Source organism: Pseudophryne corroboree, chromosome 7 (genome assembly GCF_028390025.1).
Source record: "Pseudophryne corroboree isolate aPseCor3 chromosome 7, aPseCor3.hap2, whole genome shotgun sequence".
NCBI classification, from domain to species: domain Eukaryota; kingdom Metazoa; phylum Chordata; class Amphibia; order Anura; family Myobatrachidae; genus Pseudophryne; species Pseudophryne corroboree.
In genome coordinates this window covers 52064110-52089325 of record NC_086450.1, presented here as the reverse complement: position 1 = coordinate 52089325, position 25216 = coordinate 52064110, and the positions used below count along the sequence as shown (strand labels likewise).

General features: G+C 46.4%; 1 protein-coding gene and 1 non-coding gene across 3 annotated transcripts in view; both read left to right on the top strand.

Annotated features, from left to right (window-relative positions):
* The window catches only part of BARD1 (BRCA1 associated RING domain 1), a 158059-nt gene that overhangs the window by 73482 nt on the left and 59361 nt on the right, over positions 1-25216 (top strand). For both annotated transcript variants that reach the window (XM_063933156.1, XM_063933157.1), the window contains 3 exons: positions 1898-2979; positions 6140-6220; positions 19619-19791. In XM_063933156.1, coding sequence (XP_063789226.1) covers positions 1898-2979; positions 6140-6220; positions 19619-19791 — 1336 coding nt within the window. The remainder of the gene's footprint in view (positions 1-1897; positions 2980-6139; positions 6221-19618; positions 19792-25216) is intronic.
* LOC134946906 (U5 spliceosomal RNA) lies at positions 24626-24741 on the top strand. The gene has a single exon (XR_010182472.1). It is a non-coding gene; the product is annotated as a U5 spliceosomal RNA (small nuclear RNA).

Sequence of the window (25216 nt, the reverse complement as noted above, 5' to 3'; positions counted from 1 at the left end):
AGCGCAAGATACCTGGTGTGAGTTAGCCGGCAGGTCACGTGCAACTCTGCTAACGTCAGATGCGCCTTAGTTGCAATGCGACTAAGATGCACCAGGAGACTGCTGATTAATGTGATATGACACTTGTGTATTGTGTGTGACTGAGTCTGTATACAGAACAGAATTTGTATTTGAAAAAGCTGCGACTGTATGCCTTAAGGACCGAGGTTGGGAATGCCTGCTCTAGAAGATTCCCACGAGACCTGGCATTCCAAGAAGGGCTGTTTGGTGTGAATGCAGTGAGGGTGTATGAGGACACCTCTTTAGGTCCCATCAATCCGGAACTGTGAGCTAGCAAAATTGGGGAAAAAGGTTTGGCAAAAATGTAGGTGCCCAGATGTGCAAAACTGCTAGATTCACAACCATGATTGCTGCTAAAGCCGGCCATACACCAGACCAACTTTCAGCCATCCATCCAGCAGGTTGCAATGAAAATCTGGTAATGTATGGGAGCAATTGACAATTAGCAATTTGCTCCCAAACAATGTGAAATTGACACAAACGGCCATTTAGACATGGTGTTTTAAATCAAACCGATTTAACCAACTTGTCTGAAGAACCATTTATGTCTAGATTTTCATATATATATATATATATATATATATATATAAAATAAAAAAATAGGCTGGGGGGAGGGGTTAGGGTCACGCTGCCGGAAGGGAGGGTTAGGGGGTAGGAGGTTAGGGTTACAGTACTTACCGAACAGATCCTGTGCGTCGGGATGCCACTGTTGGTATTCTGACTGCTGACATCCCAAGCGTCGGGATCCCGATACCATCTTAAATAATAGAGAGAGAGAGACAGCAGCTGGACCAGCACTACCCTTAATAATTTTACCCTTAATAATTACCCGTGGCCTGAGTGCCCTTGTAAAGTCCAAGTATAGACATATAGTGCATACCCCCTGTGTGTGGGTATCGATCGGAACACTGCACTTGAGGACTTGCATTAAAATTAAATGTATTTCTCTCAATGTTTTGGGGTGCTGAATCCTGTCATCAGTCTCCTGATGACAGTGTTCGGGGGGCTCCACTGCTGGCCTCCGAGCCCCACGGAGTGCCTGCTTACTCACCCCCTGCATGGCACTCCCTTTTGCGATAAAGACTATTTGTTATGACTTTAGTTTCTATAGGTACCACAATGAAATCTTATAAGACCTGGGTTAAAGGTTAAAGAGCCCTACACACTGACCGATTGGCCGCTGAGGGGCCTTTCAGCCGAAACGGACAACCCAGCAGGGAAGGGGCGGGGGCAGTGAAGTTTCTTCACTCCCCCCATCACCCGGCCACATAGCCCTGCATGCTAATATGAACGATATTGTCCATGTTGGCTTGCAGGCATAAATGAGCGCGGGGCCACGCATCGTTCATCGTTGGAGCATACACACTGAAAGATATGATCTCTCGTTCATATCTGTCTGTGTAATCGGCCAGTGTGTAGGGCCCTTAACACTGTAAATTCGAAATTGCTCCTGTGTGAAGCCAAGGCTAGTGTGTGTATCTATCTATCATTGGTGAAATTGGGTCTGTATCCCCCGCCCCATGTTTAACATTGCATAGGACTGCAGTCACCGGCCTATAAGCTCTATTGTTAAATGATGTGGTTGTTGTTGTTTTCTCGAAGCTTGTTTTGTATCCCGTGCTGCATTTTTCTTCTTTCTTTTTAAAGTTCAATAACTGTTCTTGAATTGCCAAATCAAGGCAGTCCTTTCCTTTTAGGTAAAATATATTCCCATGAGTGCCCTATTTTAACACCATTTAAAAAAAGAGTACCGTTTCAAAACAATTGCTTCTATTAGAAACTAATGGTGCTTACATAAACTGCTGAAAATGACTTCTAATTTTCTCTTCTCTTGCAGGAAACAAAATGGATTTATGTCAAGATGTATCGCTCAAAGTGAATACTCCTGAACGAGAATGCAAGAAAAAACAGATAAAGATGTGGTTTAGCCCCCGGAGACGGAAGGTGAGATATGTCTTGGAACGCGAAGAAATCTGCCAACCAACCCCGTCACACTGCGCACAAGCTCCTTTAGTCCCATGTTATGAGTTTGTCTCCTCCTCGCCCAATGTGGAGCCCGTACAAAAGAAAAGTGTCAAGAAACCTAGGAAAACTAAGAAGAAGACACTGAAAGATATCAACAAGGAGTGGGGCTTTGCGCCACAGAAGAGATTAGAAGACCTCAACCAAAAAAGGCACGTTGCGGCACAGAATGAAAGAAACGGCAACCTCAAAGAAAGTGAGGTATTGAAGCAGAACAGATCGGTCTCTTTTTGTAGTTCTCCTGTTGTGCTTCAGACACATGATGTAGAGCAAGAAAGTGACTACAAATGTGGGCTACTGGCTAGCAGTGGTCTCGCTGAAAATGAGAGTAGGTTGGAGGAACCTACTGAAGTCCAAACTAATAATCGTGATGGCGATCTATTAAAATCTGAGTCCCCTGTACTTCAGTCTGCTGTTGTTGAGCAAGACAAAGACTGCAACAGTGATCTGATGAAAAGAAATGGGAAAAACAAGACCAGATCCGAGGAACCTACGAAGGAACAACCCAATATTAGGAAATCCGTACGATGTACTAGGCTAAGGAGTATTTCTTCTGGGAGCCCCAAAAGAGAGAACAAGATTCCTGTAAAACGAAAGGATCACCCATCTGGGTCTCCTGTTTCCGGCGCATCAAAACGTTTACGGAAGAGAGAGATTGGGCACGCGGATGATTCCAGTTCTGAGAAGTCTACTTGTGTGCAGGCTAAGAATGAAATATATGACGAGCCAAGGCCTTCACAAACACCTTCCAAGTCTCCTTCCACGCCTTCCTCTCATCAGAAAGATGGCAGAAGAACAAGTCAAATTGGTAACAATAATCAGACATCCCCAAGTAATTTTTCAGTCGCAAAGAAGAACCACAAGGGTGAGACGATGCTCCATGTAGCTTCTATAAAGGTAGGAAGTTCCGAATGCTAGTATGACAATTAAAAATGTGTGCTTTCTGTAAGTTTGTGTATGCCTAAGCCTAACCCTCCCCCCCCCCCCCCCCCCCCCCCACAGCCTGGCCCTAACCCTCTCCCCCCAATCGCAGCCTAAACCTAACCCCAACCTTCCCCCACGGCTTACCTCTCCGGCGGCCCGGCAGTGTCTCGATTGGGATCCCGGGTGTTGGGCATTCCGATCAGTGTTGGGATTCCAGCGCTGGTATTTTGACAGCCACACACACACACACGTTTATATAATTTAAATAATTACTCTTTTTGCAAGGTTGTTAACCCTTGCGTTTTAGACTGTTTCCTTGTAAACCTTCTGTCACTGCCTTACATCAAAGTCTCCTACATTATTCTGTTGTAGTGTTACGAAAGTATGTACATGTCTCAGGTTAAAAATCCCACTTGTTTTTATTTTTTCTTAATTACGGATGAAGATTTTTACGCATAGCTTTAAAGCTCTAGTTATTCCCAGCTGTCAAAGCTAAAATTATTTTAGGCGCAGCAATCGTTACAACGTTTTATGACCATTCTTGGATGCTTATTAGTTCCATTTTTGGCGTCTGATTTGAGTTAATTTAATCTTTTGGAAGGAGACTGGAGCTGTGCTTGATTATTGTGCATTTTCCAGGAAATGCTCCATTGGTAAGAAAATTGGTCTGGAACCAGTCACATTCTCCAGGAGAATACTAAAAAAAAAAAAAAAAAAAAAGTAAGATTCTGCAATTAAGCTATCTGCTGCCATTGTGTGACGAACAATAACTGTGCAGGAAAAGATGAATGAAAATTGATAACCTGGCCCAAGAGAATGCGGCTTTGCAGTCTGAAATTTCCAGTTTGGTTTCCAGAAGTCTGAATTTTTGCTTATTATCATCTAGACTGGATATAGACTTTGCTGATGGGGAGAAAAAAAAAATCACATTTCCAAAATTGCATATTCTCGCAGCAGTAAAAGTAACCAAATAGCACATTTTTCTTCTGTATAGGAAGCCAAACACCAAAAATAAGTTAGACAAAGGGCTACAATTACAAAAGGACTAATTGCACATAGCTGAAACTGCAAATTATGCAAAGTGTTTATTGGGTTTGATTTATTGAAGACTCATGAGAACTGCAGTCTGCATTTGATCAATATGTTAAATTTCTGTGACTGCAAATTGTGGCTATAGCACTAAATTTACTTATACCCCTTTCACACCGCAGCTTTAACCCGGTAAATTGCCGATTTTTAAGCCTTCCAAAACGGTTCTAGCTGCGGTGTGAAAGGGACACCTAGAATTTACCGTTTTCAAAATACCGGTATTTTGAAACGGTTAAAAAGCAGGGTCCTACACGGTTCAGACCCGTTTCATTGAGCAATGTGAAAGGCTCCGAAACGGAATTTCCAAGCCACAGAAGGTGATAGGCTGTCTCCATGCGTGATGTCACCAGGCAGAAGCAGGAAATAAACTGGAGGAAACACATGAGAGTGAAGGGAGCGTTTTATTATACAGAATACAGTTTAAAATGGCAAATTGGAGTGATGAGGAGGTTAGGGAGCTGCTTAGGATCAGAGGGGATGAAGAAATATGTAGACAAATCACTGGGACAGTGAAGGATGCAGTAATCTACAAAAACATGGTAAATATGCTTGAAGCTGCTGGGTTCCATCGTACGACTAGCCAAATTATTAATAATTAATTAATAATTATTAATAATGTGTGGGCCAGAAAAGTCCTTTTACAATGACAACCACTGTTTTCTATGGGAGAAACGGGTTCAGTGGTAATATACTGGTTACAACATGCGATGTGAAGGGGGTTTAACTGCTCAGACCCGTTTTAAAAGCAGGGTTTGCGATGTGAAAGCAGCATGAGTTATTGGAATATGTAAATGTACTTTTCTGAGGAATGTAGACTACGGTGTGTATGATCACAACAATGCAACAATTTTCCTTGTTGGCTGTATTTTCACACAGGATCTGTATGGTGTAGCTAAAAAGCATTGTAAAATACAGATCCCTATCGTAGGGTGCCCTGCCAGGCAGTGGTGAAAACAATACTGTACATATAGCTGTTTCCCCATACATCTAGCCTCAGTACACCACGCAGCGTGAGATGCCTGGTGTGAGTGAGCCAACACGTCCGGTGCAACGGGCAACTCTTCATTTATAGATATATCGGCTAACATGAGGCCTTAATATTTTCTGGGTGTGGTATGGAAGGTAGACAGTATCTAGGTCGACAGTAACTAGGTTGACAGGGTCTCTAGGTCGACATGGTCTAGGTTGACAGGTCAAAAGGTCGACATGCATTTTTTATGTGGGTTTTTTGGTGTAGTTTTCTTGGTACAGTGACCGAGAACCCCAATTAGTGCACAGTGTCCCCTCGCTCGGGCAAGGTGCCTCACTCTGCTACCGCTTCGCTCGGCACAGATTACCGTTCCAATCGTAGTCCACGTGGATAGTTAAGTATGAAAAGGTTAAAAAATAAAATAAATTGTGAAAAACACATGTTGACCTTTTGACCTGTCGACCTAGAAACCCTGACGACCAATAGTGGTCGACCTAGACACTGTCGACCTAGAGACCGGATCCCATATTTTCTAGCATTTATCTAGCGTTACCTTTCCTATCGCGGCTGCGAGTTTTGCCCATTTATTGTCATACGCTAAAGTGACTCATTAGTCACATCAGAGGTGATTGGCTGATACTTTAGCTCTCTTTACTTTCTCACTCTCCGTAGCTCAGAACTTTGAGATCTGCCTCTCCTCCTACATACATTTCTGCAGTCTGCTGGCCCTCGGAAATACGTTGCATTAGATAAAATACACCTTTTATGTGTTTCTCTGCTTTAGAATGTACAAATGAGTGGAATTGTTCTTGTTCCAGCAACCACCCTGGAGACCCCTTCCTCAGACGTTCTGAGTCTCATTACTGAAATCCGCTAGAAAGAAATGTTATTTTCATTGCACCGTATTCCTTATGTGTGACATAGTTAGCCTGTGATTGCATTCTGATAATATTGTCATTACTAGGAATAATAAACAAAGACTGCATCTTGCTATTTGTACAATAATGCTTTTAATACATAACTGAAGAGCAACAAGCTTAATGCTAGACAACTGTCTGTCAAAACCACACACAGGGGGACCTGCAAGCAGTGGAGGAACTTCTGAGGAGCGGAGCTAACCCAAATGTGAAGGACCATGCTGGATGGACACCTTTGGTAAGTCTTTCTATTACATTAGATTGGTTGTTTAATCAGAATGAAAATCCCTTAGTTGCTTTAAACTCTACCTCCCCCAAAGTAGTTAGAACTTCATGCCCAGTAGCATTTACCCAAATATAGCTCGACACTGGGGCTGATTCAGACCTGATCGATAGGCTGCGTTTTCGCACAGCGGGCGATCAGACCAGAAATGCGTATGCACCGCAATGCGCAGGCGCGACGGACCGCAGCAACGGGGATCGCCGGTCAGCGACGGGTTTGTGCGAAGGATTCCATCGCACGGGTGTTCGCAAGGAGATTGACAGGAAGAGGGCGTTTGTGGGTGGCAAATGACCATTTTCAGGGAGAGTCTGGAAAAACGCAGGCATGTCCAAGCATTGGAAGGGAGGATGTCCGACGTCCATTCCGGTCCCGGACAGGCTGAAGTGATCGCAGCTGCTGAGTAAGTCCTGGGCTGCGTAGAGACTGCACAAAATCAGTTTGTACAGCTCTGCTACACATGCGATCGCACACTTGCACAGCAAAAATACCCTCCCCTGTAGGCGGCGATTATCCGATCGCAGGACTGCAAAAATCGCTGCCCAGCAATCAGGCCTGAATTACCCCCACTACTCCTTTAATAATGTAACTTCATCATTTAAACTTAGTTGAGTGGTCTTTTCCTCCTTCTGTTCCTTCCTTTCTGCTGCAGTCTCCACTTTTGGCTTAGTTAACGTAAACTGAAGTCAGTAAAATAAGCAAACACAAAAAAGCAACTAAACTGCAGCATTAAAACTCAGGGTACAAACCGGATTTGTGTACTAACAGTACCAGTATAATCCAATTCTCTTTTCTCTGACGTCCTAAGTGGATGCTGGGACTCCGTAAGGACCATGGGGAATAGCGGCTCCGCAGGAGACAGGGCACAAAAGTAAAGCTTTAGGATCAGGTGGTGTGCACTGGCTCCTCCCCCTATGACCCACCTCCAAGCCTCAGTTAGATTTTTGTGCCCGAACGAGAAGGGTGCAGGCTAGGTGGCTCTCCTGAGCTGCTTAGAAGTAAAGTTTAAATAGGTTTTTTATTTTCAGTGAGACCTGCTGGCAACAGGCTCACTGCATCGAGGGACTAAGGGGAGAAGAAGCGAACTCACCTGCGTGCAGAGTGGATTGGGCTTCTTGGCTACTGGACATTAGCTCCAGAGGGACGATCACAGGTACAGCCTGGATGGGTCCCGGAGCCGCGCCGCCGGCCCCCTTACAGATGCTGAAGAGTGAAGAGGTCCAGAAATCGGCGGCAGAAGACGTTCCTGTCTTCATTAAGGTAGCGCACAGCACTGCAGCTGTGCGCCATTGCTCCCAGCACACTTCACACTGCGGTCACTGAGGGTGCAGGGCGCTGGGGGGGGGCGCCCTGGGCAGCAATGTAAATACCTCCTATGGCAAAAAATACATCACATATAGCCCCTGGGCTATATGGATGTATTTAACCCCTGCCAGTTTTCCAGATAAAAGCGGGAGAAGAGCCCGCCGAGAAGGAGGCGGGGCCTATCTCCTCAGCACACGGCGCCATTTTCCCACACAGCTCCGCTGGTAGGAAGGCTCCCAGACTCTCCCCTGCACTGCACTACAGAAACAGGGTACAACAGAGAGGGGGGGCACTTATTTGGCTAAAAATATATATAAGCAGCTATAAGGGATAGACACTTATTATAAGGTTGTCCCTATACAGTTTATAGCGCTTTGGTGTGTGCTGGCAAACTCTCCCTCTGTCTCCCCAAAGGGCTAGTGGGGTCCTGTCCTCTATCAGAGCATTCCCTGTGTGTGTGCTGTGTGTCGGTACGTTTGTGTCGACATGTATGAGGAGAAAAATGATGTGGAGACGGAGCAGATTGTCTGTAATAGTGATGTCACCCCCTAGGGGGTCGACACCTGAGTGGATGTACTGTTGAAAATTACGTGACAGTGTCAGCTCTGTATAAAGACAGTGGTTGACATGAGACAGCCGGCTACTCAGCTTGTGCCTGTCCAAACGTCTCATAGGCCGTCAGGGGCTCTAAAGCGCCCGTTACCTCAGATGGCAGATACAGACGCCGACACGGATACTGACTCCTGTGTCGACGGTGAAGAGACAACCGTGATTTCCAATAGGGCCACACGTTACATGATTGAGGCAAGGGAAAATGTTTACACATTTCTGATAATATGAGTACCACCAAAAAGGGGTATTATGTTTGGTGAGGAAAAACTACCTGTAGTTTTCCTGAATCTGAGAAATAAAATGAGGTGTGTGATGATGCGTGGGTTTCCCCCCGATAACAATTGATAATTTCTAAAAAGTTATTGGCAGTATACCTTTTCCTGCCAGAGGTTAGGGTGCGTTGGGAAACACCCCCTAGGGGGGATAAGGCGCTCACACGCTTGTAAGAACAAGGGCTCTACCCTCTCCTGAGATGGCCGCCCTTAAGGATCCTGCTGATAGAAAGCAGGAGGGTATCCTAAAATGTATTTACACACATACTGGTGTTATACTGCCACCAGCAATCGCCTCAGCCTGTATGTGCAGTGCTGGGTTGGCGTGGTCGGATTCCCTGACTGGAAATATTGATATCCTAGATAAGGACAGTATATTATTGCCTATAGAGCATTTAAAATATATGCGAGATGCACAGCGGAATATTGCCGACTGGCATCAAGTATAAGTGCGTTGTCCAATTCTACCAGTAAAGTGGTCAGGTGAGGCGGATTCCAAACGGCATTTGGAAGTATTGCCTTAAAAAAGGCATTTGGGGTCGGTCTTCAGACCTGGTGGCCACGGCAACAGCTGGGATATCCACGTTTGTACCCCAGGTCGCCTCTCAAAATAAGACGCGGTATTATCAGGCGCAGTCCTTTGTTGGCAAGCGGACAAAAGGTTCCTCTTTTCTGCTCGTGACAGAGGGAGAGGAAAAAGGCTACAGAGATGAGCCAGTTCCCAGGAACAGAAACCCTTTCCTGCCTCTGCCAAGCCCTCAGTATGATGCTAGGGCTTTACAAGCTCAGGCACGGTGGGGGCCCGTTCTCAATGAATTTCAGTGCGCAGTGGGCTCACTCGCAAGTAGACCCCTGGATCCTTCAGGTAATATTTCAGGGGTACAAATTGGAATTCGAGACGTCTCCCCCTCGCCGTTTCCAAAAGTCGGTTTTACCGACGTCTCCCTCTGACAGGGAGGCAGTTTTGGAAGCCATTCACAAGCTGTATTCCCAGCAGGTGATAATCAAGGTACCCCTCCTGCAAAAGGAAACGGGGTATTATTCCACACTATTGTGGTACCGAAGCCAGACGGCTCGGTGAGACCGATTCTAAATCTAAAATCTTTGAATACAGAGGTTCAAATTCAAGATTGAGTCACTCAGAGCAGTGATTGCGAACCTGGAAGAAGGGGACTACATGATGTCTCGGGACATCAAGGATGCTTACCTTCATGTCAAAAAATTTACCCTTCTCACCAAGGGTACCTCAGGTTATGGTACAGAACTGTCACTATCAGTTCAGACGCTGCCGTAGGGATGGTCCACGGCACCCCGGGTCTTTACTAAAGTAAGGACCGAAATGATGATATTCCTTCGAAGGAAGGGAATTTTAGTTATTCTTTACTTGGACGATTCCCTGATAAGGGTAAGATCCAGGGAACAGTTGGGGGTCAGTGTAGCACTATCTCAGGTAGTGTTGCGGCAGCACGATTGGATTCTCAATATTCCAAAATCGCAGCTGGTTCCGACGACTTGTCTTCTGTTCCTAGGGATGATCCTGGACACAGTCCAGAAAGAAGGTGTTTCTCCCGGAGGAGAAAGCCAGGGAGTTATCCGAGCTAGTCAGGAACCTCCTAAAACCGAGCCAAGTCTCAGTGCATCAATGCACAAGGGTTCTGTGTAAAAATGGTGGCTTCCTACGAAGCAATCCCATTTGGCAGATTCCACGCAAGGACTTTCCAGTGGGACCTACTGGAAAAATGGTCCGGGTCGCATCTTCAGATGCATCAGCGGATAACCCTGTCACCAAGGACAGGGGTATCCCTCCTGTGGTGGTTGCAGAGTGCTCATCTTCTAGAGGGCCGCAGATTCGGCATTCAGGACTGGGTCCTGGTGACCACGGATGCCAGCCTGCGAGGCTGGGGAGCAGTCACACAGGGAAGGAATATCCAGGGCTTATGGTCAAGCCTGGAGACATCACTTCACATAAATATCTGAAGCTAAGGGCCATTTACAATGCTCTAAGCTTAGCAAGACCTCTGCTTCAAGGTCAGCCGGTGTTGATCCAGTCGGACAACATTACGGCAGTCACCCACGTAAACAGACAGGGTGCCACAAGAAGCAGGAGGGCAATGGCAGAAGCTGCAAGGATTCTTCGCTGGGCGGAAAACCATGTGATAGCACTGTCAGCAGTATTCATTCCGGGAGTGGACAACTGGGAAGCAGATTTCCTCACCACGACCTCCACCCGGGAGAGTGGGAACTTCACCCAGAAGTCCTCCACATGATTATAAACCGTTGGGAAAAACTCGACAGGTATTGCGCCAGGTCAAGGGACCCTCAGTCAATAGCTGTAAAGGCTCTGGTAACACCGTGGGTGTACCAATCAGTGTATGGGTTCCCTCCTCTGCCTCTCATACCCAAGGTACTGAGATTGATAAGATGGAGAGGAGTAAGCACTATATTCGTGGCTCCGGATTGGCCAATAAGGACTTGGTAACCGGAACTTCAAGAGATGCTCACGGAGGATCCGTAGCCTCTACCTCTAAGAAGGGACCTGCTCCAGCAAGGACCCTGTCTGTTCCAAGACTTACCGCGGCTGCGTTTGACGGCATGGCGGTTGAACGCCGGATCCTGAAGGAAAAAGGCATTCCGGATGAAGTCATCCCTATCCTGATCAAACCCAGGAAGGATGTAACCGCAAAACATTATCACCGCTTTTGGCGAAAATATGTTGCGTGGTGCGAGGCCAGTAAGGCCCGACGGAGGAAATTCGACGATTCCTACATTTCCTGCAAACAGGAGTGTCTATGGGCCTGAAATTGGGGTCCATTAAGGTTCAAATTTCGGCTCTGTCAATTTTCTTCCAAAAAGAACTAGCTTCAGTCCCTGAAGTTCAGACGTTTGTAAAAGGGGTACTGCATATACAGTCTCCTTTGGTGCCTTCAGTGGCACCTTGGGATCTCAATGTAGTTTTTGGGTCCCAAAAGTCACATTGGTTTGACCCACTTAAATCTATGGAGTTAAAATATCTCACAGAAAAAGTGGTCATGCTGTTGGCTCTGGCCTGGGCCAGGCGCGTGTCAGAATTGGCGGCTTTATCCTGTAAAAGCCCTTATCTGATTTTCCATTCGGACAGGGCGGAATTGAGGACTCGTCCTCAGTTTCTCCCTAAGGTGGTTTCAGCGTCCACCTGAACCAACCTATTGTGGTGCTTGCGGCTACTAGGGACTTGGAGGACTCCAAGTTGCTAGACGTTGTCAAGGCCGGAAAATATATGTTTCCAGGACGGCTGGAGTCAGAAAATCTGACTCGCTGTTCATCCTGTATGCACCCAACAAGCTGGGTGCTCCTGCTTCTAAGCAGACTATTGCTCGTTGGATTTGTAGTACAATTCAGCTTGCACATTCTGTGGCAGGCCTGCCACAGCCAAAATCTGTAAAAGCCCATTCCACAAGGAAAGTGGGCTCATCTTGGGCGGCTGCCCGAGGGGTCTCGGCTTTACAACTTTGCCGAGCAGCTACTTGGTCAGGGGCAAAACACGTTTGCTAAATTCTACAAATTTGATACCCTGGCTGAGGAGGACCTGGAGTTCTCTCATTCGGTGCTGCAGAGTCATCCGCACTCTCCCGCCCGTTTGGGAGCTTTGGTATAATCCCCATGGTCCTTACGGAGTCCCAGCATCCACTTAGGACGTCAGAGAAAATAAGAATTTCTCTAACGTCCTAGTGGATGCTGGGACTCCGTCAGGACCATGGGAATAGCGGGCTCCGCAGGAGACAGGGCACATCTAAATAAAGCTTTTAGGATCACATGGTGCGTACTGGCTCCTCCCCCTATGACCCTCCTCCAAGCCTCAGTTAGGTTTTTGTGCCCGTCCGAGAAGGGTGCAATCTAGGTGGCTCTCCTAAAGAGCTGCTTAGAAAAAGTTTTTTTAGGTTTAAATCTCAGTGAATCCTGCTGGCAACAGGATCACTGCATCGAGGGACTTAGGGGAGAGATTTCCAACTCACCTGCGTGCAGGATGGATTGGAGTCTTAGGCTACTGGACACTTAGCTCCAGAGGGAGTCGGAACACAGGTCCTCCTGGGGTTCGTCCCGGAGCCGCGCCGCCGATCCCCCTTACAGACGCTGAAGACGGAGGTCCGGAAAGCAGGCGGCAGAAGACTCCTCAGTCTTCATGAAGGTAGCGCACAGCACTGCAGCTGTGCGCCATTGTTGCTACACGTCTCACTGATTCAGTCACGGAGGGTGCAGGGCGCTGCTGGGGGCGCCCTGGGCAGCAATATTAAATACCTTTAGTGGCAAAATAAATACATCACATATAGCCATTAAGGCTATATGTATGTATTTAACCCAGGCCAGTTTTCTTAAAACCCGGGAGAAAAGCCCGCCGAAAAAGGGGCGGAGCTTATTCTCCTCAGCACTCAGCGCCATTTTCCTGCTCAGCTCCGCTGGTGAGGAAGGCTCCCAGGACTCTCCCAGGACTCTCCCCTGCACTGCACTACAGAAACAGGGTAACAAAGAGAAGGGGGGCATAATTTGGCGATATTGATATATTAAAAGCGCTTATATCAAAAACAACACCTTCTAGGGTTGTTTATATACATTTATAGCGTTTTTGGTGTGTGCTGGCAAACTCTCCCTCTGTCTCCCCAAAGGGCTAAGAGGGTCCTGTCTTCGATTAGAGCATTCCCTGTGTGGCTGCTGTGTGTCGGTACGTGTGTGTCGACATGTATGAGGACGATGTTGGTGTGGAGGCAGAGCAATTGCCGGTAATGGTGATGTCACCCCCTAGGGAGTCGACACCGGAATGGATGGCTTTAGTTATGGAATTACGTGATAATGTTAGCACATTACAAAAGTCAGTTGACGAAATGAGACGGCCGGAAAACCAGTTAGTACCGGCTCAGGCGTCTCAGACACCGTCAGGGGCTGTAAAACGTCCCTTACCTCAGTCAGTCGACACGGGTACCGACACAGATGAATCTAGTGTCGACGGTGAAGAAACAAACGTATTTTCCAATAGGGCCACACGTTATATGATCACGGCAATGAAGGAGGCTTTGCAGATCTCTGATACTGCTGGTACCTCAAAAAGGGGTATTATGTGGGGGGTGAAAAAACTACCTGTAGCTTTTCCAGAATCAGAGGAATTGAATGACGTGTGTGACGAAGCGTGGGTTAACCCAGATAGAAAACTGCTAATTTCCAAGAAGTTATTGGCATTATACCCTTTCCCACCAGAGGTTAGGGCGCGCTGGGAAACACCCCCTAGGGTGGATAAGGCGCTCACACGTTTATCAAAGCAAGTGGCGTTGCCGTCTCCTGATACGGCCGCCCTCAAGGATCCAGCAGATAGGAGGCTGGAAACTACACTGAAGAGTATATACACACATACTGGTGTTATACTGCGACCGGCAATAGCCTCAGCCTGGATGTGCAGTGCTGGGGTAGTGTGGTTGGATTCTCTGACTGAAAATATTGATACCCTGGATAGGGACAGTATTTTATTGACTCTAGAGCAATTAAAGGATGCTTTTCTTTATATGCGAGATGCTCAGAGGGATATTTGTACTCTAGCATCAAGAGTAAGCGCGATGTCCATATCTGCCAGAAGAAGTTTATGGACGCGACAGTGGTCAGGTGATGCGGATTCCAAAAGGCATATGGAAGTATTGCCATATAAAGGAGAGGAATTATTTGGGGTCGGTCTTTCGGACCTGGTGGCCACGGCAACTGCCGGCAAATCCACTTTTTTACCTCAGACCCCCTCCCAACAGAAAAAGACACCGTCTTTTCAGCCGCAGTCCTTTCGCTCCTATAAAAACAAGCGACCAAAAGGACAGTCTTATCTGCCGCGAGGCAGTGGAAAGGGTAAGAGAGGGCAGCAAGCAGCCCCTGCCCAGGACCAGAAGCCCGCCCCGGGTTCTACAAAGCCATCAGCATGACGCTGGGGCTTTACAAGCGGACTCAGGAGCGGTGGGGGGTCGACTCAAGATTTTCAGCAATCAGTGGGCTCGCTCACAAGTGGACCCGTGGATCCTGCAGATAATATCTCAGGGTTACATGTTGGAGTTCGGAAGGTCTCCCCCTCGCCGGTTCCTAAAGTCTGCTTTACCAACGTCTCCCTCAGAAAGGACGTCGGTTTTGGAAGCCATTCACAAGCTGTATTCTCAGCAGGTGATAGTCAAGGTACCCCTCCTACAACAGGGAAAGGGGTATTATTCCACACTATTTGTGGTACCGAAGCCGGACGGTTCGGTAAGACCTATTCTAAACCTGAAATCCTTGAACCTGTACATACAGAAATTCAAGTTCAAGATGGAGTCACTCAGAGCAGTGATAGCGAATCTGGAAGAAGGGGACTTCATGGTGTCCCTGGACATAAAAGATGCTTATCTGCATGTCCCAATTTACCCCTCACACCAAGGGTATCTCAGGTTCGTGATACAAGACTGTCATTATCAGTTTCAAACGCTGCCGTTTGGTTTGTCCACGGCCCCTCGGGTCTTTACCAAGGTAATGACCGAAATGATGGTTCTTCTACGAAGAAAAGGCGTATTAATTATCCCTTACTTGGACGATCTCCTGATAAGGGCAAAGTCCAGAGAACAGCTGGAAGTCGGTGTAGCACTAACCCAGGTAGTGCTTCAGCAACACGGGTGGATTCTGAATCTTCCAAAATCTCAATTGACCCCGACAACTCGTCTGCTGTTCCTGGGAATGATTCTGGACACGGTTCAGAAAAAGGTGTTTCTCCCGGAGGAGAAAGCAAGGGAGTTATCCGAACTTGTCAGGAACCTCCTAAAACCAGGAACTGTGTCAGTACATCAATGCACAAGAGTCCTGGAAAAGATGGTGGCTTCTTACGAAGCGATTCCATTCGGCAGATTCCATGCACGGACATTTCAGTGGGATCTGCTGGACAAATGGTCCGGATCGCATCTGCACATGCATCAGCGGATAACACTGTCACCAAGAACAAGGTTGTCTCTCCTGTGGTGGTTGCAGAGTGCCCATCTGTTAGAGGGCCGCAGATTCGGCATACAGGACTGGGTCCTGGTGACTACGGATGCCAGCCTACGAGGCTGGGGAGCAGTCACACAGGGAAGAAACTTCCAGGGCGTGTGGTCAAACCTGGAGACGTCCCTTCACATAAATATACTGGAGCTAAGAGCGATCTACAATGCTCTAAGCCTGGCAAAATCGCTGCTTCAGGGTCAGCCGGTGTTGATCCAGTCGGACAACATCACGGCAGTCGCCCACGTAAACCGACAAGGCGGCACGAGAAGCAGAAGAGCAATGACAGAAGCTGCAAGGATTCTGCGCTGGGCGGAGAATCATGTCATAGCACTGTCAGCAGTGTTCATCCCGGGAGTGGACAACTGGGAAGCAGACTTCCTCAGCAGACACTACCTTCACCCGGGAGAGTGGGGACTTCATCCAGAAGTCTTCCACATGATTGTGAACCGTTGGGAAAAACCAAAGGTGGACATGATGGCGTCTCGCCTCAACAAAAAATTGGACAGATATTGCGCCAGGTCAAGAGACCCTCAGGCAATAGCTGTGGACGCTCTGGTAACACCGTGGGTGTACCAGTCAGTGTATGTGTTCCCTCCTCTGCCTCTCATACCAAAGGTACTGAGAATTATACGGAAAAGAGGAGTAAGAACAATACTGGTGGCTCCGGACTGGCCAAGAAGAACTTGGTATCCGGAACTTCAAGAGATGCTCACGGAGGATCCGTGGCTTCTACCTCTAAGAAGGGATCTGCTTCAGCAGGGACCTTGTATGTTCCAAGACTTACCGCGTCTGCGTTTGACGGCATGGCGGTTGAACGCCGGATTCTAAAAGAAAAGGGCATTCCAGAGGAAGTTATTCCTACCTTGATTAAGGCTAGGAAGGAAGTGACTGTACAACATTATCACCGCATTTGGCGGAAATATGTTGCGTGGTGTGAGGCCAAGAAGGCTCCAACGGAAGAATTTCAATTGGGTCGATTCTTACATTTCCTGCGAGCAGGATTGTCTATGGGCCTAAAATTGGGGTCCATTAAAGTTCAAATTTCGGCCTTATCAATCTTCTTCCAGAAGGAATTGGCATCAGTGCCTGAAGTACAAACTTTTGTCAAAGGTGTACTACATATACAACCCCCAATAGTGCCTCCAGTGGCACCGTGGGATTTGAACGTAGTTTTGAATTTTCTCAAATCTCATTGGTTTGAGCCTCTAAAATCGGTAGATTTAAAATACCTTACATGGAAGGTAACCATGCTATTGGCCCTGGCTTCAGCCAGGAGAGTTTCAGAGTTGGCGGCTTTATCATACAAAAGCCCATATCTGATTTTCCATTCGGACAGGGCAGAACTGCGGACACGTCCTCATTTTCTCCCTAAGGTGGTTTCGGCTTTTCACTTGAACCAGCCTATTGTGGTGCCTGCGGCTACTAGCGACTTGGAGGACTCCAAGTTACTGGACGTTGTCAGAGCATTAAAAATATATATTTCAAGGACAGCTGGAGTCAGAAAATCTGACTCGTTGTTTATATTGTATGCACCCAACAAGATGGGTGCTCCTGCGTCTAAACAGACGATTGCACGTTGGATCTGTAGCACAATCCAACTTGCACATTCTGTGGCAGGCCTGCCACAGCCTAAATCTGTAAAGGCCCACTCCACAAGGAAAGTGGGCTCATCTTGGGCGGCTGCCCGAGGGGTCTCGGCATTACAACTTTGCCGAGCAGCTACGTGGTCAGGGGAGAACACGTTTGTAAAATTTTACAAATTTGATACTCTGGCTAAGGAGGACCTGGAGTTCTCTCATTCGGTGCTGCAGAGTCATCCGCACTCTCCCGCCCGTTTGGGAGCTTTGGTATAATCCCCATGGTCCTGACGGAGTCCCAGCATCCACTAGGACGTTAGAGAAAATAAGAATTTACTTACCGATAATTCTATTTCTCATAGTCCGTAGTGGATGCTGGGCGCCCATCCCAAGTGCGGATTGTCTGCAATACTTGTACATAGTTATTGTTACAAAGATCGGGTTATTACTATTGTTGTGAGCCATCTTTTCAGAGGCTACTTCGTTTTTTGTTATCATACTGTTAACTGGGTTCAGATCACAAGTTGTACGGTGTGATTGGTGTGGCTGGTATGAGTCTTACCCGGGATTCAAGATCCTTCCTTATTGTGTACGCTCGTCCGGGCACAGTACCTAACTGAGGCTTGGAGGAGGGTCATAGGGGGAGGAGCCAGTACGCACCATGTGATCCTAAAAGCTTTATTTAGATGTGCCCTGTCTCCTGCGGAGCCCGCTATTCCCATGGTCCTGACGGAGTCCCAGCATCCACTACGGACTATGAGAAATAGAATTATCGGTAAGTAAATTCTTATTTTACTTACCGATAATTCTATTTCTCGTAGTCCGTAGTGGATGCTGGGCGCCCATCCCAAGTGCGGATTGTCTGCAATACTTGTATATAGTTATTGTTACTATAACATCGGGTTGTTTATTGTTGTGAGCCATCTTTCAGAGGCTCCTACGTTTTATCATACTGTTAACTGGGTTCAGACCACAAGTTGTATGGTGTGATTGGTGTGGCTGGTATGAGTCTTACCCGGGATTCAAAATCCTTCCTTATTATGTACGCTCGTCCGGGCACAGTATCCTAACTGAGGCTTGGAGGAGGGTCATAGGGGGAGGAGCCAGTGCACACCACCTCATCCTAAAGCTTTACTTTTGTGTCCTGTCTCCTGCGGAGCCGCTATTCCCCATGGTCCTTACGGAGTCCCAGCATCCACTACGGACTACGAGAAATAGAATTATCGGTAAGTAAATTCTTATTATTCCATGGGGGCCACTGGCGTATTACTGGGGTATAGACAGTGGGTTTATGGAGCCTGGCACTTTAAATCATCTTTGATTTGGGCTTGGTTCCTCCCCTGAGTTTTCATGCTACAGTTTTTAGTTGCTTTTTTGTATTCGCCTATTTTATTGCATTCTGAGCTCCTTAATTATTTTCTTAGATGTATTATATACTGTAGCAGAGTACTGCACAACCTTTGATATAAATGTACACACTGCATACAGAACTTTTTTTTTTGTGTTCCGGCTCTAAATGGAGTGACGTGTTGGCTCCAGGTTGAGAAGAATAGTTGCTGTAAAAATGGACGATCTACAGCAGGGATGGGGAACTTTCGGCCCTCCAGCTGTTGTTGAACTACACATCCCAGCATGCCCTGCAACAGTTTTAGCATGGGCAAATAGCAAAACTGTAGCAATGCATGCTGGTATGTGTAGTTCAACAACAGCTGGAGGGCCGAAGGTTTCCCATCGCTGATCTGTAGTATTTGTATAGTGTCCCCAAAAAAACATCTACGCACAAAAAAAGTGAAAAACACATATATTGTACGGGTGTGGTATGTAAGGTCGACAGTAATTAGGTCAGTGTTTGGGTCGACTGTAAGTAGGGCGACAGGGATGCTATGTCGACAGGGTCTTTGTGTCGACACGTTCTAGGTCGACAGGTCAAAAGGTTGACATAAGTCGTTTTGTTGTTGTTGTTTTTTTTGTGTCGTTTCCTCCGTACAGTGACCGGGAACCCCAATTAGTGCACCGTGTCCCCTCGCATGGTGCCACGCTCCGCTACCGCTGCGCTCGGCACAGGTTACCGTTCCCAATTGTAGTCCACGTGGATCGTAAAGTATGAAAAAGGAAAAAAATTGGAGAAACTCGTGTCGACCTTTTGACCTGGCGACCTAGAAACCCTGTCGACCTACTTACTGTCAACCAATAGTGGTCGACCAAAACATTGTCGACCTACTTACTGTCGACCTAAAGACCGGATCCCATATTGTACATCGTGTAGCATCTAGAATTTTCTTAAACTAGAGAACATTGCACATTCAGTATCATGACAAAGACCAATAGGGAGCAGTTTGAAGGATGTATTTTTAATTATTTTTTTTTATTTTTATTTTTTAAATAAGCTAGCACAATCATAGTAAAGCTTGTTTGTTTTTTATCCATCTAATCTAATTTTTATCTCTGAAAAATGTAAGATCACTTTCTCTAAAAGCATTACCAGAAGTGTCACATAGAAGCTACTATAACTAAAATACTTGTTGTGCTAGGAAAAGATTTGAGATATTACACCTAAATACTGTTTTATGTTTTTGTGTACTTAGCATGAGGCGTGTAACCACGGACACACAAATGTGGTAGAGCTGCTGCTTCAATACCAGGCTCTAGTGAATACCACGGGGTACCAGAATGACACGCCTCTCCATGACGCTTCTAGAAATGGGCACCTTGCCGTTGTCAGACTTTTGCTCAGCCATGGAGCCTCACAAGACACAGTGTAAGTCCGGCCTAGACTATCTGGTTACCTGTTAAGTAGGGATGGAACTTCGAAAAGAATCATTTATAGTACCAATGTTTTAAACCTTGGTTAACAAACGTTTACTCCTAAACGTTGGTTCGGAAACACCAATGGTTTCTGATGTTTCAACTTGTTTGAAATAAACATTCCAAGCAAGGGATTTGAACATGAGACCTTCTACACCATAATCATTCTTAATTTGTGAACGATCAGTAATAGCGTGATTTATGTGCACCTTGTCATTCAATTAAATCCTCTTGTGTTTAACCACTTGCCTGGCAGGGTCGCATCAGATGCGACCATGCCTGCATGTGCTCTATCTGACCTGGTCGCACGGGATGGGACCAGTCAGATAGAGAGTGTTAGCAGCGGTGGGTAAGGGAAACTTCCCTCCGCTGCTGCTGTCAGAGGAACCAGAAGATCCCTTTGGCTCCCTGCACTGTCCCCTACTGATTGCCGATCACTGCTGAACGGTCAGCACGGCAGATTCCTCCCCCCCCCCCCCCCCTCCAGCGGCTGCAGACAATGGCAGCCGCTGGGGAGTGTAAATTAAGCCTCCCAAGCCACCCCCAGACCCCCCCCCCCCCCCCCCCCCCCCCTGTATACCTGGAGGCTGTCCCAGCTTTCAAAATGAAAGTCGCGATGTTTCCGATCGATGTTTCAATGTTTGGAAAAAAAATTTACATTTTTTTTTTTTTTTTTACTAAAATCATTTGGGATAGGGTCATGTCGACCTCATGTTCTTCACCTAATTCACTCATAAAAAAGCCTGACCATTTCGGAGCGGTTTTTGTCTAAATAAATAGTCAGTTAAGTGGTTAATACACACACTTCTCAGCCTGCCATACCTGGGACTTGAACTCTCAACCTCATGTATTACAGTCATACACCTAACACATGGGGCTTATTTGCTTCTGCATAGATATCCTAGTATTTTATCGGCCTAATTCGGGTCCCGTCATTATTATTAAAGTCGCAATGTACCGATCTACGTTACATTGCGCATGCGTAGTACAGGTTCTGCATTGTCGCTTGTAAAGCGGCGTCGATGATTGACTGTCTAGGGCCATTTGGGGGCAAGGAAAGGGGCAACAATGGTCTCTGTTTTCCGACGGAGATTAGCAGACCTCAGTGATGGTGCTTTGGCGGCCAGTCTGCATAACCTCAGGCTTACTAAGCCAGGTGTCTGTTGCGTTCTTGGACGCAAAGCTGGGTCATGCATGTACGTGGCATATACTTATACCAGGTGCCTCATGCTGCTGCATCATATGTTCTTTCTGTCTACTTAGATCTGATGAACTGCAATGTTTTAAACTGACCGTTACAACTAGCTTGTGTTTGTGAGGAAATATTGGATTGCTAGCAAACGTCCGAAACATAGGGATTGCTAGCAAACGTCCGAAACAAACCATCAACGGTGTGACTCCCATCCCTAATGTTCAGGGGTTCATCTGTATCTAAGGTTGGGATCTGTAAGGTGTGTCTAGGTTGCACAGCTTAAAAGAAGTACGTGAAGCTGACGATACATATCACATAAAGAGACTTCATGTCGTGCACTTATATAAGAAAATGTGTTTTTAAATCTGTCCGATATGTGAAAGCTTTTATAATTGTTCTGTTCTTTTACTATACAGTCGAACAAAAAAAAAAAATAGTCTATTCATTAGTTTCTTACCATAATTGTCCCTTGAAAAAGAAGGCTCATCTCTGCAGAATTGTGATGGAAAAATGAAATTCAGTACGTCTGGGTGGAAAGGCAGAGGAAATATTCTGGCTATTTGTTTTTGTGTTTTTTTTTGTTTTTTAATTGCATGGTTTGGATATTTTTGCATTATTTAACATACTGTTTCTTTATCATCCACTAGGGGTCACTGGAGTACTCTTGGGATATGGACGGGCGTAGCCGAACAAAGGCACTGAATATTCAAATTTAGGACTCTCCCCCCCCCTCCATATCCCCAAGTACCTCAGTGTACTTTGCCAGTGTTTTTTCGGTGCTCACAGATGAACATCGGCTTGTGGCAATGGCCACTTTTCAGATTTTTATTTTTATTTTTAATTTTTACACTTCCCGTCTCAGTTTATGGAAAAACATGGGTCCGGGATGGTGCCGCTGCAAGGCAGCGGATGGCGTGTCGGTCCTCACAAAGAGCACCCTCACAGCCACAGGCGCTATAGGCAAGCGCATGGCGTGTCGGTCCTCACAAAGAGCACCCTCACAGCCACAGGCAGCCACTGTCTCCTGCAAACTGAACGGAGCTTACAGAAAGAAGCTCCGTCACAGCCAGGATAAGACAAAGAGCTGGAAGGATCTACAGCTGCAAGGAGCTTACAGAAGCTCCGTCACAGCCAAGATGAGGCTGAAACGGAGCTTGCAGAGAGAAGAGAAGGCGGCACAAGGTATGAGTGTCAGGGCGGTCAGCTCACGCTGCCGCCCTGCTGTGTGTGAGTGTTATACTGATGGCCCGGTACGAGAATCTCCGTGCGCTGTACTAAGCAGAGCGGCCGCACGTCACTCAGACGCCGGCCGCTCTCACTGCTCTGAGGGCACGGCACCGCTACACGCCACCGACATTCTCCTGGGCTGAACTAAGCAGAGCGGCCGCACGTCACTCAGACGCCGGCCGCTCTCACTGCTCTGATGCGGCACCGTTACACGCCGCCGACATTCTCCGGGCGCTCAACTAAGCAGAGCGGCCGCACGTCACTCAGACGCCGGCCGCTCTCACTGCTCTGATGGCCCGGCACCGCTACACGCCGCCGAGACGCTCCTCTACTAAAGAGAGCGGCCGCACGTCACTAAAGGACGCAGGCCACTCTTCCAGAGAGACACCGCAGACACAGGGAGACTGTGTACTGCTGTAGGAAGCAGCTGCCGGACGGCTCCCCGGCGCTAGATTCAGGCTCTCCTGCTCTCCCTGCTCCCGATCTCCGTACGCTGCAGGTAAGGGATGCAGGGGGGGGGGGGGGAATAATACCCATAGCAGCAGCAAAGGCTGCAGGGGTTCAAAATACACAACCATACACCTCTACTCCACAAGGAGGCGCAGGGGTGTTAGTGGGAATTTTTTAGTTCAAGATAATTCTAGAACATTCCTGCCCTACATCTTTAAGCCACCAGAAGGCGCAGGGGTGTTAGTAGGAATTTGGTTCGGGTTTCATGCCCATGTGAACTGCTTTTCACATAAAGACTTTAGTTTCCTAATAAATATGCTGTTCAGCAATAACATATATATATAGATATATATGCCATATAATAATGTTATTAAGTCGTGCAAGTGTCTGTCTGTTGCCTATTATGATGTCTGTCTACATAGCGAATAAGGCTCTAGTGCAGACTAAAAATGTTAACATTGGCAATTCAAATTAAAACAGCGGTAATCGGAGTCTCAGAATAACTCCGCCAGCGCTAACAAAAGACAATCTTTCCAAAGTGACAATTTTCCTTTGGGTACCAGAGTGTTTATTTCACTAGTCTTATAATTTAATGCACGATTCTATGTCAAATCTCACACCGATAACTACAAGTGAGAAGGGTACATTAGTCCAGCATTCAGATAGTGCGGGGTTTTGGACAACCATACATAATCGTTTCCAAAAGGACGCGATCCGCCATTGGTATATGCGTTTCTGTCAAACATTATAAAAACCACAGATACATTTGGGTCACTAGAATCTATGTATGAAACCATGCCGATCACGGTTAAAAGAAGCTGCAGAGTATATCTGTAAAGCTTTTGCTAACGCCGGTTATTTTCAATGTCGCTAGTTAAGCGCGACAAGGCCAGAGCTTGTTTGCTCCTAAATTGGATATATGTGTAACGACATTTTATCCCTTTACGATATTCTGCCATTAGCGCATACAATATACTTGTAACGGCGTTTTATTCCTTTATAAAAATCACTCACGCCTTGTAACGACAGGACGTTACAGTCAGCAAGCCAGTGGTTTGATGACCTCTTTTACAATTGTGGAAGTGCGTCTTTTCAGGTTACATTTGCGAGGTTTCATGACTTCAACTCATATATGTCTCAGCTATTTACAGCTTAGAGTACAAAACTGCTTCTGGCGAACGGTTTGGCAGGTTGTCATTTAGTCTTTGCTGGTTTATAAACCAGGCAATAGTACGCCAACAGAGTCAAAATTACTTATTCCCGTCTGTTTGAGCAAAATCAAACAGCTCCGTTGCAATATCAATCAGCAAGTCATTTACTACAGTTAGAAAATGGATTTTCTGCAGTTAGTTTTTGCTTATTGCAGCCACAAAATTGTATAATTGCATTTGATCTTCACAATGCGTATTTACCCAGTCCGGTTTCTTCATCACAGGTTCTAGCGTTTGCAAATCGCCACAACCATTAACCATTTCATTTATACCGTTGCTTATCGCTTCCGGTATTTACCAAAGTGATGTTGGAATAATCGCTCATCTCACATAAGAACTATGTATCAACAAAGTTCCTCTATCTTGCGCTACTAAGGTATACTGCGGTAGCAGATTAAGTTCGAAAACAATCACATCTAAGTCGGTCTAAACGATGTCAATTCCTAGGTAAGATTATAAATAAGGTAAATCAAAGACTTTTACCTACTACACCAGCAAGAACAAAGGTACACGCACAGCGGTACATTGGTGTATTCACTTATTAAGAATAAAGATGTGTTTTCAACGCAAAGGTTCTAAAACACGACAGATTGCTGTCAATAAATGTCCTAGAACTCTGTGCATTTTACAATGCAATAGATAAATGTCCTAGAACTCTGTGCATTTTACAATGCAATAAATGATTCGTTTTCAGTCTGACTAGGGATAGACTCTGGGTTCTCTTCAGAACGAATAAATCTTTCGCTTTTTACTAAAGATTTCTGTGGACAGGAACAACCGTGAGTTTCATGTAATTTTGTTTTTTCATGCCTGGCTCACGCTGCCCTTAAGCAGTCAAACAAAGCAACGGCAGTTGCATACACAACAACCAGTGAAAACCAAGAAGCCGCATGGCAATGCGGCAGGTAACTCAAATCTTCAATGGCTCAGAACGCCATTATGTGAAAATGTCAAGACATCAATCCGTGAGTGGACATTTGTTAGACAAAAGATCTCACCCGTCAGGGTTTGGATCTTGAAAACTGGACATTAAATCCAGAGGTGTTTCATATGTGAGTCCACAGAAGGCGGTTACCCCAAGTATACATAATGGCATCTCGCCACAATTACAAAAGCTCAGTATGTGTACATCACATTCATGGGGTCATTCAGCATCGTGTATCTGGCTCCACCATTTTCCGCTTCTCTCTTCGTTGCCAAAACGGATCAGAAGACAGTTCGTCACAGTCATACTGGTGGTATCTCATGGGTTTCGGAGAAGTTTGCTTCTCGAATTTTCAAGTAATACTTGCACACGA